Source organism: Aristolochia californica, unplaced genomic scaffold (genome assembly GCF_029961685.1).
Source record: "Aristolochia californica isolate CCGP_79_NKW_82.1479 unplaced genomic scaffold, dmAriCali1.0.hap1 SCAF_6, whole genome shotgun sequence".
NCBI classification, from domain to species: Eukaryota; Viridiplantae; Streptophyta; class Magnoliopsida; order Piperales; family Aristolochiaceae; genus Aristolochia; species Aristolochia californica.
The window spans coordinates 41695191-41714385 of record NW_027182257.1 but is presented as its reverse complement, the minus strand read 5'-3'; the positions used below and the strand labels follow the sequence as shown (position 1 = coordinate 41714385).

Genomic DNA, 19195 nt, shown 5'->3' with positions numbered 1-19195 from the left:
TCTTCTTGTATTAAGTCTATTTCTTTCAACAGATTTCTGAGCCAAATAGCATGACACACGCATGCAGTAGCTGCAACATATTCTGCTTCACAAGTCGACAATGTGACAATCTGTTGTTTCTTTGACATCCATGTGAAGGCGGTATTTCCCATGAAAAATACAAAGCCAGTAGTACTCCTTCGGTTGTCTATGTCTCCACCCCAATCGCTATCGCTATATCCAAGAATGAAGAAGGAGAAAACGTAGATCCAACTTTTTTCAAAAATTTGGTAGGCAGTCTACGGTATCTCACCTGTACAAGACCGGATATTCTGTATGCAGTTGGACTGGTCAGCCGCTACATGGAATCTCCAACCACCACTCATTTTCAGGCTGCAAAGAGAATTCTTCGCTATTTACAAGGTAAAATTACAAGCTTATTGGATATAGCGATAGCGATTGGGGTGGAGACATAGACAACCGAAGGAGTACTACTGGCTTTGTATTTTTCATGGGAAATACCGCCTTCACATGGATGTCAAAGAAACAACAGATTGTCACATTGTCGACTTGTGAAGCAGAATATGTTGCAGCTACTGCATGCGTGTGTCATGCTATTTGGCTCAGAAATCTGTTGAAAGAAATAGGCTTAATACAAGAAGAGCCTACCAGAATCTATGTTGACAACAAGTCAGCCATTGCTCTAGCAAAGAATCCAGTATTCCATGATCGAAGCAAGCACATCGACATTCGCTACCACTATATACGGGAGTGCATTGCAAGAAAGGATGTGCAAGCTGAATATGTGAAGTCACAAGATCAAGCTGCAGATATCTTTACCAAGCCATTGACCAGTGAAGACTTCATAAGGTTAAGGACTCTACTTGGAGTTACAGGATCAAGTTTAAGGGGGAGTGTTGGAAACTAACCTTGATCCACGAAGCCCATCAAATAGAAGCTTCGGATTTTCAGTGTGCTGGCAAGAGAGGTCGGCAAGCACCATGCGCTGGCAAGGAGGTCGGCAAGCTCAATGCGCTGGCAAAGAAGACGGTAGAACCAGTGAACGTGTTCGGTAACGATGAAAGATGTATGCGGTGTAGATTAAATCCAAATGTCTATAAATAGGACCTTAAGCTATGTAATTCATCATCCAGAAATAAAACGAAAGTTCAGAGAGCTTCGTTGTCCCGAGAGAGAGTTTAATTTCTCGCAAGAGACGAGCGTCGATTATTTCCAACACCGGTTTTGGTGAACAATCTTCATTATGAATCCATCAGTTATAGTTCGTGAGGCGGAATCCTACCAATTTTACTGTGGCATATTGTTGTAAACTAGTCTCCCAATTTTATATATGCAGGCTTTCTCTTCTTTATTGGCAAGAAAGAGCAAGGGTTGACCGAGGATGTGTGATCCATGTGGTCCATGGGTTATGGTTGCTTTTATCTCGGGCAGAAGGTGACTCCTATCGTCGTTGACCCTCATATACCGAGAACACGAACCAGTAGAATCGTTTCAAAACACATAGTTTATGACTGAAGGAATGTTCATGATCTACACCTTGTCCTATTGCGGAGGAAGCTTGGAACCTTCCCTAGTGATCTCTTTAGCGTTTTGCCTCTGCCCCTTTTCTGTCTTCTTCCCTGTAATTCTTTCGAGAACTGATAACCTGCTCGGAAGTGGAAAATGACTCCTACCAGATTAACAACGAGGCTACTTGGCTTTGTCTTTCTGGGTTTCTTTCCAACTTGTCTCTTGAGAAAGAACTGTTTCATTGCGTTAAAAAGACGAATTGGATTTGAAGTATTTTAGAACCGAGACTTTTCAGAATTCATCTTGTAAGAAGAACTCTCATCCGGAACAAATTTTGGTATTAATTAATACCAGCAGCCATAGACTCGGAGAAGCCTCTAAAGTCGGAGGTGGCTTCATGCTGTCTTTCATGCGAAAATAAGCGTGGATAAACGACCAAATTGCTGGATTATTAGAAGATTCAGAACGTTAATCTATTTGGGCTCCGTCTATAAATCAGCAAACGGAGGCTCTATTCTCCACATGGTGCAACATAGACAGGACGTAGGAGGAACTACTATTCGCCCGAGTAAAAAATGCTGCTACCGAGATTGACATTATTGCTGGCTGCTCTGCTCTTCGTCGGGTACTTCATCGTCTGGTGTGTTGTACCATCAGGTTTCTGGTGGTATGACTGGTTCGTTATTCTCACGATCAAAACCAATACCACATATTTTGGAATACAAGGCGAGCATTTTTCTGAATTTGCACCAGTTCATCTTTTTTTCTCTTTATTTGCAACAATAGGTGAGATTGATTAGGACGCGTCACTGCAGGAACTTTCATGCTGATTTTTACAATCCCCATCATCCTCATTGCTGTTTTAGGATGTGCATATCTTCATCTGATGAAGAATGTAACCAGCTATTCGGATAAGTACTCACCTTATCTTTATTTTTCTGTCTTTCTCTTTAATACCTGCTGTTCAGAAAAGATGAAATTTATGAACTTATATACTTAATGTAGATTAATGCGTATATTGCATATGAAAATTCCTAAATAGAGGAAAAAGAATATAGTTGGCGGCTAGCATTGATTTTTGCTCCATTGTATGCAACATGTGTGTCATTACTCCGTTTTCAGTCTCTTTCGGAAAGTTTCAAGCTTTTCGATCACCATCAAAGCTAATATTTGTTAAAGTTATTTTTGGCTGTAACAGAGTCAAAAGAGGTCGATTTGCAGCATTGAGACGGCCCATGCTTGTGAGAGGGCCTCTGGGAGTGCTTTCAGCGACGGAGCTCATCTTTCTCCTCTTGTTCATAGCACTCCTCACCTGGTCCTTCGCCTATATCAACACCCAAATCCCCATCGTCCAGAACATGAACCCCCGCCAGATACGCAGACACCTTAACGATGCAATGTATCGTCTCCCCTCGATTGATCTGTGATCTTGTTGCAGTCTATCACCGAAATACATTTATTTATTGGTCTCATCCAATGGTGTCTCTGCTTGCAGATGGCAGAAAAAGCTACGCAGCTCTGGTTTTTTCATGGCGACTGTAGGCAACGTCTGCAGCGCATTACTCTTTTTTCCAGTCACAAGAGGTTCGTCGATTCTACCACTTCTGGGGCTTACATCGGACGGGAGCATCAAATACCATATGTGGATCGGGAATCTTGCATTGTTCTTCTTCACTGCGCATAGTGCGACTTTCATTATATACTGGGCTCTCACCGATGATTTGGTCGAGGTGAGGTTCCTGAGACTCTTAACCAATTTCAGCCACCCTTCAGTTGTGTGTAAATGGCAGATTAAATGACCCTCCTCAATTTTCAGATGCTGAAGTGGGATAAGCATTCAGTCGCCAACGTCCCAGGAGAGCTGGCCGCAATCTTGGGAATCATCTTATGGGTGACGGTGCACCCTGGCATAAGGCGCAAGATGTTTGAGCTATTCTTCTATACCCATCACCTCTACATTCCCTTTATGTTCTTCTACATGTTACATACCGGGTTTTCTTTCTTCTGTATGATTCTTCCCGGTTTTTACCTCTTCTTGGTCGATCGATATTTGAGGTTTTTACAGTCCCGACGAAAGGTCCGCCTGGTTTCTGCTCGGATTTTGCCATGCAAAACCGTTGAGCTCAACTTCTCTAAGAGCCCAAGTAAGCTTCGATGAGGCCAATAATTTATATGCATAACTCGTGTAGATTAACTAAGGGTTTCTATTTTTTCTCTCAGCACTAATTTACACTCCTACAAGTTTTGTGAGCATCAATGTGCCCTCCATTTCTTCCATGCAATGGCACCCTTTCTCTGTCACCTCCAACTGCAGTTTGGAACCAGATGTGCTTACTGTCATCGTCAAGAAGAATGGAAATTGGTCGCAGAAGCTTTATGAGACGCTTGCTTCTCCATCTCTTGTTGACCGTCTGGAGGTGGCCATTGAAGGGCCCTACGGACCTGTTTCAGCAGACTTTCTCAGGTTTGCTTCCAATACATCATAAAATTTTACTATTATGAAGTTATGACACCCAGTGAGGAAGTAATTTAAGAAAAGAATTGTCACAAGTGCAGGTATAAGACATTGGTGATGGTTTCAGGAGGCAGTGGCATTTCACCCATCACCTCCATCATTCGAGAGCTCATCTTTAGGAAGGTTAATATAGGCTGCCCAACGCCTCGAGTCATCCTCATATGTGCCTTCAAGCACTCTGAAGACCTGACCATGCTCGATCTTACCCTACCTTTTAATGGCTGCTCCAAGGACATATCCCCATTTCACATCGAGATCGAAGCTTTTGTTACAAGAGACAAAGTGCCTGTCACGACGACTAACAACCTTGTAAAAACGATTTGGTTCAAACCCCACCCGTCAGATGAACCTCTTTCCCCAACCTTAGGTTCTCACTGTTGGTTCTGGCTTGGCGCTATAATCTCAAGTTCCTTTGCCATGTTTCTCCTAATAATTGGACTGCTCGGCCGTTATTACATATACCCCAAAGACCAGAACAGCAACAAGGTCTATTCATGGACCGTGAGGACTTCTCTTAACGCGCTATGCATCTGTGTTTCTATATTCGCAAGCGCTACCACTGCAGTAGTCTGGAACAAGAGAAGTTACGCAATGGAAGGGAAAAGAGTTCAGACCCTCGAGCTTGCAAGCCCGACAAACTCACCAAATGCTCAGTTTTATATAGCCAACCAGGAGCGGGAGAGCCTACCTGAACAATCTATTACTCAAAATACCAGAGTTCACTACGGTTCAAGGCCAAACCTCAAAAGTAAGTTTTTTTTTTTCCCTTTACCTTGTTATTTAGTTAATGCGCAGTAAACGGTACTTTTATCCCTTCTAGCTAGTAGCGCCATGTTTAAACGCTTACCCTACAGAGATGCTGCTGGAGAATGACGGATCCAGCACTGGAGTTTTGGTTTGTGGACCGGCGCAGATGCGCCATGAAGTTGCAAAAATTTGTGCATCTGGTTTGGCAGATAACCTCCATTACGAGTCTATCAGCTTTAGTTCATGATGACGAGACATCGATGCTGCTTAGAAGTCGGAAGGGAAAGAACCTCCGAATAACAATGGTGCTGGTTCCTGTCTGTAAGCAGAGTTTCATTGACAGAGAAGCGGAAGGCCTAGACATTATGTCCTTGAGTTTTTGTTTGTTAAGAATATTCCATGTGCCTGATATATGGTGCTTACATCCTCACATAGTCAATATGGGCATTGCCGACAAATAGCATTGTAAGAGAGTGTGACCTAAGCAAAAGGACGCAATACATTGTTAATATATCACCTAATACGAAAATAGTCATATCTATTCATGTTATTTTTTTGTTTTACATTAGAAATCATTTTATTTAACCAAACTCGCCCCAAATATAGCCTCCCCTTTGCCCTAGTGAAGAACAAGTCTCCCAAGCCCTCAACACTCATTTGATAAGTTTTAGCCTCCTCCAAGCCTTGAAAGGAAGTCAGATTTAGAATTTCTCTTTGTTGAGCTAGGTATTTCAGTCCTTATCTTTTAAAAACTTGATTGAATACTTAGTCCACAATGAACTTGAAATAAAGCGAAGAATTCAATTCATCTTAAATTAATTGATTCAACTTCATCTCATCTTTGGGTGTTAGTGTAGACGAGTTGAATAACATAATATATATTTTTATGTATTATTAATTAATAATATATTGTCACAAAATTTAAAACCATTGGTTTAATTAATTATAGAAATGGAATAATTAAATCAAAATAATTTATAAAATATTTATTTTAACAAAATTTTAATTATGACTCTTAAATCACTAATTCAATACAGTGATTATAAAATGAATATATTGAATAAATAAAAATAATTATTTTATAAATAAAAAATATAGATTATTTTTATGACGTTGGTTTAATTTTTTCTAACTTAGGAAAAATTAAACTTCGTCTTCCTCACGGCACGCGTCGTCTTCCTTAGTAGTTGGAGACTACGGCGATGGAGGCGGCGCTCCAACGGTACGCCGAGAGGGAGAAGAGAGGGAGACAGGGAGGCTGAGAGGCTCTGAGATAGAGGTTTGGCCTCTCGTGCTCTGTGACAAAGGTCGAGAGGGAGAGGAGATAGAGAGGAGGAAGGCGGACGCAAGGGAGGGGGGACTCTTCGCTATGACAGAGCATTTCCATTATTTCAATTATAGAGCCAATCACACAGCTCTATCTTTTCGGCCGTATTTAGAATTGTCGGAGCGAACAGAGCAGCTGCAGAGGCTGCTACCTTGGGCGTTGGAGAGGAGAGGGATGCTGGGGGGGGGGGGGGTAAAAAATATTGGCCAGGGGGAAAGAGAAACACGCGTCCCGCTCTTCATGCGAATGATTCGAAAAAAAGGTCTGAATCCAAATTCCCCGATTTTTGCCTGAGTGAATGAATTGATGTGATTCACTTGAAGTGTAATTCATTTTATACTAACCCCTTAATCTAATGAACTACGTAATGCGGGAATAATTCATCTCACTTTATGTTGGACTATACCCTTAAAATTCAGTTTGTTGAATGTGTGATGTGTAATTTTAGAATCAGCTATTGCATTGTGAATAGCTCTATGATTAACTACCACTTGAAATCTATTTTAGGAGCGTATTATATTCTCAGATCTCATCATTAATGCTAGTATGTTGATTTATTGAAAGAGCATTTATTAATTGTTGAAAGTTGATGATAGGATTTCATATCCAATTATTTAATTGCATATGCTTTGAGAGATATTTATGATACTTGGTCGAGTAAACTAAACTATTGCCCTAGCACTTTGAAATCATTCAATAAAGTTTGTATTACAACTTGTGAGCTATATTTTGAAATTAATTATTACTTTGAGTTGTTTCATGTGTATTTTCCAACTTGAAAACCAATCCTAATTTATATTGAGCATATATTTTAAAATTAAGTCATTAAGGCCATTTTGAGTCTCCTTTATTTTCAAATCAAGTAATTGAGGACTATTTTGAACTCCTAATTGTATTGGAGAAGAACTTACGATTGGTGTACCTATATGCTTATGCTTCGATTGTTAAGAACTACCTATTGAAAGGCAACTTAATCTTTGCAATTTGGGTCAAGCCTTGAGTAGGCAAAACTGTCCTAGCCCCAAAGTGTTTGAGAGAAGCTATTTTGGCTCAAGTAGAAGTTGAGAAATTGTGTTTAGTGTTGTGTGAGCCATAAGACCTTGTGTAAGTAGGTAGTGCTAAAAATCAATTTACAGGTCGGGAAAGTGACTTCCTCTCTCTAATTGTAGTGGAATCAAACATCCACAAGAGAAAAGTGAGTTCCTCTCTCTTAATAATTGAATGGAGTCCATGGAAAAACAAAGACGAGAAAAGTGAGTGGGTCCCTTCGTCTCAATAATTTAGAGGAGCTTTCGTTCATGATCTGTTATTGGCAAAAACAAGGTTAGAATTTTAATTGATTTTGGTTGTAAAATTTCTCCTTCTATTATTCTTTAAATCTTAGCCATTCTCTAATATAAAATAGAACACTTATGATATTGAAATTATCTTGAACCTTGACCCTGAAACTCGAAGAAAACCCAAAAAGTAAAACCCCACCCTGACCCATCACCATCCAAAAAGTCAGTAATGAAAACTTCAAACGATACAACATGAGATGACAAGGAATACCAACTTCTAAGGAGGAATATAGAGGTGGGAAAGTATTTACTATAGAAAACATCAAGAAGAGAAAAAGTGATTCATTCACTATATCGTCCAGCTAATATAAGTGGAATAAAACATCAACAAGAGAAAAAGTGATTCCTTTTCTATCACCCACTCTTCTAGATGCCCCATTTGAAGAAGATTGTCGACCACCAAAGATAAAAAAAAGCATCCGATTCCTTTACTTCTTGTGTCTTTTGCCTTAAAAAAGTAATCGAATGATTGAATCCAATTCCATTTAACATAAGCTAGACTAAAGTCTTTAATTTTCTTTTTCTTAAAGGTAAAGGAACCCAATGTTAAATTGGGTCCAAGACCTTAACCCAAAATGTAAGAAATATTTTTTTCAGTTAATAAATGCAAGATATTTATACTCACTAATATATGTGAGACTATCCTTTAACAATCTCCCTCACGTGGTGGCACATGGAAAATTTTGGGTGGATGCCCACATATGAGAACCTTGCTCTAATACCATGTTAAATTGGGTCCAATATCTTTTTCCCAGTTAATAAATGCAAGATTTTTATACTCACTAATATATGTAGGACTATACTTTAACACCCAAGCCAGTAGACGGGCCCATAAGTTATGGTTGCTTTCATCTCAGGTAGAAGATTACTCTTATTGTTGTTGACCCTCAAATACCGAGAACACCAACAACTAGAATCATTTCAAAACACATAGTTTATTACTGAAGGAATGTACATGATCTACACGTTTGTCCTATTGCAGAGGAAGCTTGGAACCTGCCCTAGTGATCTCTTTAATGTTTTTCCTCTGCCGCTTTTCTGTCTTCTTCCCTGTAATTCTTCGGGAACTAATAACCTGCTCAGAAGTGGAAAATGACTCCTTTTGTCTTTCTGGGTTTCTTTCCAACTCGTCTCTTGAGAAAGAACTTTTTCATTGCGTTAAAAAGACGAATTGAATTTGAAGTATTTTAGAACCGAGACTTTTCTGAATTCATCTTGTAAGAAGAACTCTCATCCGGAACAAATATTTGTATTAATTAATACCTGTAGCCATAGACTCGGAGGTGGCCTCATGCTGTCTTTCATGCGAAAATAAGCGTGGATAAACGACCAAATTTCCGGTTATTAGAAGATTCAGAACGTTAATCTATTTGGGCTCCGTCTATAAATCAGCAAACGGAGGCTCTATTCTCCACAAGGTGCAACATAGACAGGACTTAGGAGGAACTACTATTCGCCCGAGTAAAAAATGCTGCCACCGAGATTGACATTATTGCTGGCTGCTCTGCTCTTCGTCGGGTACTTCATCGTCTGGTGTGTTGTACCATCAGGTTTCTGGTGGTATGACTGGTTCGTTATTCTCACGATCAAAACCAATACCACATATTTTGGAATACAAGGCGAGCATTTTTCTGAATTTGCACCAGTTCATCTTTTTTTCTCTTTATTTGCAACAATAGGTGAGATTGATTAGGACGCGTCACTGCAGGAACTTTCATGCTGATTTTTACAATCCCCATCATCCTCATTGCTGTTTTAGGATGTGCATATCTTCATCTGATGAAGAATGTTACCAGCTATTCGGATAAGTACTCACCTTATCTTTATTTTTCTGTCGTTCTCTTTAATACCTGCTGTTCAGAAAAGATGAAATTTATGAACTTACATACTTAATGTAGATTAATGCGTATACTGCATATGAAAATTCCTAAATAGAGGAAAAAGAATAGAGTTGGCGGCTAGCATTGATTTTTGCTCCATTGTATGCAACATGTGGGTCATTACTCCGTTTTTAGTCTCTTTCGGAAAGTTTCAAGCTTTTCGATCACCATCAAAGCTAATATTTGTTAAAGTTATTTTTGGCTGTAACAGAGTCAAAAGAGGTCGATTTGCAGCATTGAGACGGCCCATGCTTGTGAGAGGGCCTCTGGGAGTGCTTTCAGCGACGGAGCTCATCATTCTCCTCTTGTTCATAGCACTCCTCACCTGGTCCTTAGCCTATATCAACACCCAAATCCCCATCGTCCAGAACATGAACCCCCGCCAGATACGCAGACACCTTAACGATGCAATGTATCGTCTTCCCTCGATTGATCTGTGATCTTGTTGCAGTCTATCACCGAAATACATTTATTTATTGGTCTCATCCAATGGTGTCTCTGCTTGCAGATGGCAGAAAAAGCTACGCAGCTCTGGTTTTTTCATGGCGACTGTAGGCAACGTCTGCAGCGCATTACTCTTTTTTCCAGTCACAAGAGGTTCGTCGATTCTACCACTTCTGGGGCTTACATCGGACGGGAGCATCAAATACCATATGTGGATCGGGAATCTTGCATTGTTCTTCTTCACTGCGCATAGTGCGACTTTCATTATATACTGGGCTCTCACCGATGATTTGGTCGAGGTGAGGTTCTTGAGACTCTTAACTGAGAAGAATGATTAAAAAATTCACCACACTTTGGGGTGCCATGCTTTTATTAATTTATAGGAGTGATATCCCTAATTACAGGGATTTACAATTGATTACAAGATATTGTAAATCTACATACAAGGAATGATTGAGCCTAATTAGCTCCTGTGATTGAGCTTAATTAGCTCCTGTGATGGAAGGCCCTAAACAGGGCAATGATCCTTAATTGATTGAGAATCAGTTTTTATAATCCTTAATTGATTGAGGATCAATCTCTTAAGGCAGTATCTTCAACAGCCCCCCGCAAGCTAAGCGTCGGATTAGGACAGACGTGAAGCTTGAACCGAAAAAACTGAAAGAGAGGGTGAGAGACACTCTTGGTGAAGATATCCGCAATCTGTAAGTGAGATGGCACATATTGAGTGCGAATCTTTCCTGCAACAACAAGTTCTCGCAGAAAGTGAATGTCTAGCTCAACATGTTTGGCCCGTTTGTGAACAACAGGGTTCGCTTTTGTTATCGCATAAGAGAAGAGGCTGCTTGGGAATGGATACTTTGAGATCACGAAGAAGATGAGTGAGCCAGATAAGTTGGGTGGCCGTGAGAGCAAGGGCACGATATTCTGATTCACAGCTGGAACGAGAAACTGTAGGTTGCTTCTTGGCACTCCAAGAGACTAAGTTGTCCCCAAGGTAGATGGAGTAACCGAGGTGGAGCGGCGAGTGTCAGGACAGCCGGCCCAGTCAGCATCAGAATAAGCAATTAAGGAGCCAGGAGAAGCAGACGGGCGAAAGGATAGACCATAGTGAAGAGTGCCTTTGACATACCGAAGAATACGCTTAACAACAAGAAAGTGGTTATCAGTGGGAGAGTATAGAAATTGACTAACCGAGTTGACAACATGAGCAATGTCGGGTCACGTGATGGTCAAATATTGAAGAGCACCAACAAGAGATCGATAAAGAGTGGGATCTGAAAAAGACTGACCAACAGAGGATAGATGCTGAGAAACCACCATAGGTGTATGTACAGGTTTGCTGTCAAGTAAGTGAGCGCGAGCAAGAATGTCGCGCGCATATTTTAGTTGACTAAGAAAGAGCCCATCAGAGGTGGGTGTGGCTTCAAGACCAAGGAAGTAGCTGAGAGAACCCAAGTCCTTTGTAGCGAACTCAAAATGAAGCTTGCTGGCAAAATTATCAAGTACAGAAGGGTTGTTGCCCGTAAGAATAATATCATCGACATATAGGAGCAGATAAAGGATGTCAGATTGCCGATGAAAGACGAAGAGCGAAGGATCAGCCCGACTGCAGTGGAAGCCAAGATGTGTAAGGAAAGAGCTGAACCGTTGGAACCAAGCTCGAGGGGCTTGTTTGAGACCATAGAGAGCCTTCTGAAGCTGGCAAACATGATCAGAGAAGCGAGGATCAATATACCCAGGCGGCTGGTCCATATAGACACGCTCATTGAGATGACCGTTGAGGAATGCATTTTTGATGTCCAATTGACGGAGAGACCAGCGATGAGAAATAGCAAGAGAGAGTACAACCCGAATAGTGGTAGCTTTGATGACAGGACTGAAGGTGTCGGTGTAGTCAAGACCTAGGACTTGTGTAAACCCCTTCGCGACAAGACGAGCTTTGAACCGTTCAATAGAACCATCAGGCAAATATTTGGTCCTAAAGACCCATTTAGAACCCACAATATTGGTATGAGCCGGTCGAGGTACCAAAATCCAAGTACGATTATTTTGAAGAGCCTGAATTTCTTCATCCATAGCGGCAAGCCAGGCTGGATTCTTGGCAGCAGATTTGAACCCTTTAGGCTCAGTAGATGCGAGGAGAGCAGAAAGCAGCCCAAATGAGCCAGAATACGCCAGATCAGCCGAGTGACGAGGTTTGAAAATACCAGCTTTGGCGCGTGTGACCATAGGATGAGAACCCACCGGAATAGTAGCAACAGGAGCAGTGGAATCAGCATGTGGCAGAGTAGGTCCTGTAACAGTAGAAGGGGCCTGCAAAGACTCATCCACAGGATTAGTGCAAATAACACAAGGAAGGGAGTCGGATTGAGTAATATGCCGAGAAGGGGGCGCCAAAAGAGATGGGGGCATGACAGGAGAAGAGAGACTGGGTTCCAGAAAATTGGAGAAATTGAGAGAGGATAAAGGTTGAGCCTGGGAAGAGGCATGGGATGGGAAATGAGTCTCATCAAATTGAGCATGACGAGTAATATAAAGTCTAGATGTGACAGGATTAAGACAACGAAAACCTTTGTACGATGAACTATAGCCCATAAAAATGCAAGGAATACTACCAGGCGAGAATTTATTTGGCATACAATCACGTAAACATGGGTAGACACGACAACCAAAAGGATGGAAATTGTCATAATTTGGAGAAATACCATAGATAAGTTCAAAGGGGGACTTACCTCCGAGAAGCGGTGTGGGCAATCGATTGATGATGTAGGCAGCAGTGCTAAAGGCGTCAACCCAGTAACGAGGAGAAATGTGGGAATGGAAGAGTAAGGCCAAACCAGTTTCAGTCAAATGACGGTGTTTTCGTTCTGCGCGGCCATTTTGGGCAGGAGTGTAGGGACAAGATAATTGATGATGAATTCCCGAAGAGCTGAGATGGTGTTTAAAACGAGTGCTAGTAAATTCTGCACCACCATCGCTTTGAAAATTTTTGATACGAGGAGAATGTTGATTTTCAACAAATTTATGAAATTGAAGAAAAATATCATAGAAATCAGACTTCAATTTCAATGGGTAAAGCCAAGTGAAACGAGAATAATCATCAATAAATAAAACATAGTAAAGAAAACCCAAATGCGATGGTACTGGTGAAGGACCCCATATATCGCAATGAATTAATTCTAACAATTTAGATGACTTTTTGGCATTGCGAAGATAAGGCAAACGGTAACTTTTGGAAAGTTGACATGTAGCACATAAATGCGGAGAGGGCAATACTGAAGTAAGATGAAGATGGCCATCTTTATTTAATAAGGAGATAACAGAATGATGCACATGGCCTAATCGAGCATGCCATAAATCATAGGAGGCATGAAGAGATTTATTTTTCAAAACAGAAATAAGTGTTGAATTTCCACGCTCTAGCACATATAGACCTCCATCACGCCGACCGGTTGCCACCACCTTTCCCGTTTGGCAATTCTGAACAGTGAAAGAATTATTAGTAAACGTAACGGAGAAGGGAAAATCATTCGTTAATTTACTAATAGACAAAAGATTTTTAGTAAGATGAGGAACAACCAAAATATCTAATAATTGAAGATCTGGGGAAGGAGAAAGGGAACCAGTATGAGTAATAGGTAGAGACACGCCATTCCCCACAATTACACGATCCTTACCCATGTAGATTATCGTTTGATCCAATGAAGAGTGAACCGGGGTCATGTGGGCCGTGGCCCCCGTATCCACGAACCAGTCCGGATTTTGGGTTTCGGACACGGAGCACTGCTGATTAAATGAATCAGCGAGATGCGCCGAAGGGTATTCCTCCCGTGAATACCGTTGCCGACAGCGATCGGCATAGCGGCCGTCCTGACGGCAGATTTGGCACCGGGGGGGGCGGCGACCATTGCTGGTGGTGGGACGACCTGAGCCGTGACCGGAATCACCGTGTTGGCTGTGGTCGTGGCCGGAGACGAAGGTGCCTCTGTTTCCAGAGCTGCCGTGGCTGCCGTGACCGTTTTCGCGACCCCGGCGATGGCGAGAAGAGCCACCGGAGCGTTGATGGGAGACTCGGTTTGCAGTGAAAGCCGCAAGAGAGGGAGCCGTGGGCTCGAGAGATTTTTGAAAAATCTCGAAGCTTTCCGCGCGTGAGGCGATGTCGGAAAAACAGGGTAAGGGGGTTTGGGCCATTTGGGCAGAGGAAAAACCAGAGAATTCCGGACCAAGACCCCGGAGGAACCGGTGCGCCTTGTCGGTGTCATCAATGGGACGACCGATGGCGTGAAGTTGGTCGCACAAGACCTTGAACACGCGGGCGTAGACCGTCACCGGGCGAGCTCCTCTTTTCATCAATTGAAGGTCGTCTTTGAGACGAATTTCACGGGCTTTTGACTTGTGACTGAAGGAATTCTCTAGAGCAAGCCATACCTCACGAGAGGTAGAGAGACCGACGGCTTCAGCCATAGCTTCTTCGGACAGAGAAGAAAGAAGAAGACTGAGAAGACGCTGGTCAATAGCTTTCCATGATGAGTGCTTGAGGTTTGGTGTCTGAGACGTAGGAGGGTCAAAAAGAGGTGGTGGCACAAGAGTACCATCCACATGACCCAGCAGACTTTGACTGTCATGGAGAGGAAGGAACTGACTCTTCCATAGAAGATAATTGGAAGATGAAAGTTTGATGGTAACCATGTGAAGCATGGTATTGAATGAGAGAAGATCAGAAGAAAATTCAGAGGCCATAGTGGATCACGGAATTTTAATCCAGAAGAGCTCTGATACCATGAGAATAATGATTAAAAAATTCATCACACTTTGGGGTGCCATGCTTTCATTAATTTATAGGAGTGATATCCCTAATTACAGGGATTTACAATTGATTACAAGATATTGTAAATCTACATACAAGGAATGATTGAGCCTAATTAGCTCCTGTGATTGAGCTTAATTAGCTCCTGTGATGGAAGGCCCTAAACAGGGCAATGATCCTTAATTGATTGAGAATCAGTTTTTATAATACTTAATTGATTGAGGATCAATCTCTTAAGGCAGTATCTTCAACATTAACCAATTTCAGCCGCCATTCAGTTGTGGGTAAATGGCAGATTAAATGACCCTCCTCAATTTTCAGATGCTGAAGTGGGATAAGCATTCAGTCGCCAACGTCCCAGGAGAGCTGGCCGCAATCTTGGGAATCGTCTTATGGGTGACGGTGCACCCTGGCATAAGGCGCAAGATGTTTGAGCTATTCTTCTATACCCATCACCTCTACATTCCCTTTATGTTCTTCTACATGTTACATACCGGGTTTTCTTTCTTCTGTATGATTCTGCCCGGTTTTTACCTCTTCTTGGTCGATCGATATTTGAGGTTTTTACAGTCCCGACGAAAGGTCCGCCTGGTTTCTGCTCGGATTTTGCCATGCAAAACAGTTGAGCTCAACTTCTCTAAGAGCCCAAGTAAGCTTCGATGAGGCCAATAATTTATATGCATAACTCGTGTAGATTAACTAAGGGTTTCTATTTTTTCTCTCAGCACTAATTTACACTCCTACAAGTTTTGTGAGCATCAATGTGCCCTCCATTTCTTCCATGCAATGGCACCCTTTCTCTGTCACCTCCAACTGCAGTTTGGAACCAGATGTGCTTACTGTCATCGTCAAGAAGAATGGAAATTGGTCGCAGAAGCTTTATGAGACGCTTGCTTCTCCATCTCTTGTTGACCGTCTGGAGGTGGCCATTGAAGGGCCCTACGGACCTGTTTCAGCAGACTTTCTCAGGTTTGCTTCCAATACATCATAAAATTTTACTATTATGAAGTTATGACACCCAGTGAGGAAGAAATTTAAGAAAAGAATTGTCACAAGTGCAGGTATAAGACATTGGTGATGGTTTCAGGAGGCAGTGGCATTTCACCCATCACCTCCATCATTCGAGAGCTCATCTTTAGGAAGGCTAATATAGGCTGCTCAATGCCTCGAGTCATCCTCATATGTGCCTTCAAGTACTCTGAAGACCTGACCATGCTCGATCTTACCCTACCTTTTAATGGCTGCTCCAAGGACATACCCCCATTTCACATCGAGATCGAAGCTTTTGTTACAAGAGACAAAGTGCCTGTCTGGACGACTAACAACCTTGTAAAAACGATTTGGTTCAAACCCCACCCGTCAGATGAACCTCTTTCCCCAACCTTAGGTTCTCACTGTTGGCTCTGGCTTGGCGTTATAATCTCAAGTTCCTTTGCCATGTTTCTTGTAATAATTGGACTGCTCGGCCGCTATTACATATACCCCAAAGACCAGAACAGCAACAAGGTCTATTCATGGACCGTGAGGACTTCTCTTAACGCGCTATGCATCTGTGTTTCTATATTCGCAAGCGCTACCACTGCAGTAGTCTGGAACAAGAGAAGATACGCAATGGAAGGGAAAAGAGTTCAGACCCTCGAGCTTGCAAGTCCAACAAGCTCACCAAATGTTCGGCTTTATATAGCCAACCAGGAGCGGGAGAGCCTACCTGAACAATCTATTACTCAAAATACCAGAGTTCACTATGGTTCAAGGCCAAACCTCAAAAGTAAGTTTTTTTTTTTTCCTTTACCTTGTTATTTAGTTAATGCGCAGTAAACGGTACTTTTATCCCTTCTAGCCAGTAGCGCCATGTTTAAACGCTTACCCTACAGAGATGCTGCTGGAGAATGACGGATCCAGCACTGGAGTTTTGGTCTGTGGACCGGCGCAGATGCGCCACGAAGTTGCAAAAATTTGTGCATCTGGTTTGGCAGATAACCTCCATTACGAGTCTATCAGCTTTAGTTCATGATGACGAGACATCGATGCTGCTTAGAAGTCGGAAGGGAAAGAACCTCCGAATAACAATGGTGCTGGTTCCTGTCTGTAAGCAGAGTTTCATTGACAGAGAAGCGGAAGGCCTACACATTATGTCCTAGAGTTTTTGTTTGTTAAGAATATTCCATGTGCCTGATATATGGTGCTTCCATCCTCACATAGTCAATATGGGCATTGCCAACAAATAGCATGGTAAGAGAGTGTGACCTAAGCAAATGAAGCAATACATTGTTAATATATCACCTAATATGAGGGTGCATGACACATATGAACATGTGGCATTGTAGGAGGTGTCAACTAAACAAAGGAAGTTTCAATTTAAATGACATGATATGACAAGTGTTATTTTTTCATGAAAGGAAGAGAGAGTCAAGCAAGTGTTTCTCGACCCTTGCACATGGAACTAGTCGAGGGGAGTGGGAAATGATTGATGAGAGAAAAAGGAAAGATGGTTGAACAACCTCCACCATACTACAAATAGGAGATATGTTCTTCTCAAAATTCCCATAAAGATAATATTGATGATAATTACCACTCAAGTTACTAACATTGTGTATTATGCAATGCAATCTATTGGTCTAAGCGGCTTATCAAGAGGGGGTGATTGAAAATAAAATTTAAAACTTAATAGGTAAATGTGTAATAAAAAAGATTCAACTCCAACTAACATAGACTTTTGGAACGAAAGGAATTGACCCCTGTAGGGTGCATAAGCAAGAAGAGTCAAACACTAGGGAGAATTCAACCACGAAATCAAACCATTGGAAGAAAAAGGTGTCAAGTTGAAGCACATGAGTCAACCCCAAGCACATGATTTGACTTTATGCTGTAAAAATTTAAATTTTTTGACGATCAGACTCAAATCTAAAGGTCGTTGGCTTCCAAATTTTATAAGTGGCGTACCACATGTTTAGTAGTAAAAATAGGATTTATTTAATTTTATAATTTTGGAATATTTTCGCCCACATTTGATAAATATAGAAAATAGTCATATCTATTCATAACGGCTATTTTTTTTTTTTTACATTAGAAATCATTCTATTTAACCAAAATTCGCCCCAAATATACCATCCCCTTTGCCCTAGTGAAGAACAAGTCCCCCAAGCCCTCAACACTCATTTGATAAGTTTTAGCCGCCTCCAAGCCTTGAAAGGAAGTCAAATTTAGAATTTTTCTTTGTTGAGATAGGTATTTCAGTGCTTATCTTTTAAAAACTTGATTGAATAATTAGTCCACAATGAACTTAAAATGAAGTGAAGAATTCAATTCATATTAAATTAATTGATTCAACTTCAACTCATCCTTGGGTGTTAGTGTAGACGAGTTCAATAACATAATACATATTTTTATGTATTATTAATTAATAATATATTGTCACAAAATTTAAAACCATTGAGCCGTATCGGGGGGGGGGGGGGGGGGGGGGGGGCTCTTATTTCAATTATAGAGCCAATCACATAGCTCTCTCTTTTCGGCCGTATGTAGAATCATCGGAGCGAACAGAGCAGCTACAAAAGCTACTACCTTGGGCGTTGGCGAGGAGAGGGAGGCCAGGGGGGAGAGAAATAAAAAAATTGGCCAGGGGGGAAGGAGAAACGCTCGTCCCGCTCTTCATGCGAATGAGTTTGAATCCAAATTCTCCGATTTTTTGCCTAAGTGAATGAATTGGCGTGATTCACTTGAAGTGTAATTCATTCTACACTAACCCCTTAATCTAATGAACAACATAATGTAGGAGTAATTCATCTCACTTTATGTTGGACTATACCCCCCTTAAAATCCAGTTTGTTGAATGTGTGTGATATGTAATTTTTGAATCAGTTATTGCATTGTGAGTAGCTCTATGATTAACTACCACTTGAAATCTATTTTAGGAGCCTATTCTATTCTCAGATCTCATCATTCATGCTAGTATGTTGATTTATTGAAAGGGCATTTATTAATTGTTGAAAGTCGATGATAGGATTTCATATCCAATTATTTAATTGCATATGCTTTGAGAGATATTTATGATACTTGGTCGAGTAAACTAAACTAGGGCCTTAACACTTTGAAATCATTCAATAAAGTTTGTATTACAACTTGTGAGCTATATTTTGAAATTAATTATTACTTTGAGTTGTTTCATGAGTATTTTCCAACTTGAAAACCAATCCTAATTTATATTGAGCATATATTTTAAAATTAAGTCATTAAGGCCATTTTGAGTCTCCTATATTTTCAAATAAAGTAATTGAGGACTATTTTGAACTCCTAATTGTATTGGACAAGAACTTACGATTGGTGTACCTATATGCTTATGCTTTGATTGTTAAGAACTACCTATTGAAAGGCAACTTAATCTTTGCAATTTGGGTCAAGCCTTGAGTAGGCAAAACTGTCCTAGCCCCAAAGTGTTTGAGAGAAGCTATTTTGGCTCAAGTAGAAGTTGAGAAATTGTGTTTAGTGTTGTGTGAGCCATAAGACCTTGTGTAAGTTAGAATTTTAATTGATTTTGGTTGTAAAATTTCTCCTTCTATTATTCTTTAAGTCTTAGCCATTCTCTACTATAAAATAGAACACTTATGATATTGAAATTATCTT

At 41.0% G+C, this 19195-nt stretch overlaps 2 protein-coding genes across 2 annotated transcripts; both read left to right on the top strand.

Annotated features, from left to right (window-relative positions):
• The first annotated feature begins 2606 nt into the window (after positions 1–2606).
• Positions 2607–5282, top strand: LOC137935428 (ferric reduction oxidase 2-like). The gene is made up of 6 exons (XM_068780082.1): positions 2607–2908; positions 3005–3239; positions 3326–3653; positions 3730–3973; positions 4066–4772; positions 4879–5282. The coding sequence occupies exons 1-6, from the start codon at positions 2607–2609 to the stop codon at positions 5016–5018; spliced, it is 1956 nt and encodes a 651-aa protein (XP_068636183.1). The 3' UTR covers positions 5019–5282.
• A 691-nt stretch (positions 5283–5973) lies between these two features.
• LOC137935427 (ferric reduction oxidase 2-like) lies at positions 5974–16586 on the top strand. The gene is made up of 7 exons (XM_068780081.1): positions 5974–5993; positions 9530–9730; positions 9827–10061; positions 14894–15221; positions 15298–15541; positions 15634–16340; positions 16447–16586. The coding sequence occupies exons 1-7, from the start codon at positions 5974–5976 to the stop codon at positions 16584–16586; spliced, it is 1875 nt and encodes a 624-aa protein (XP_068636182.1).
• Positions 16587–19195: the final 2609 nt, after the last annotated feature.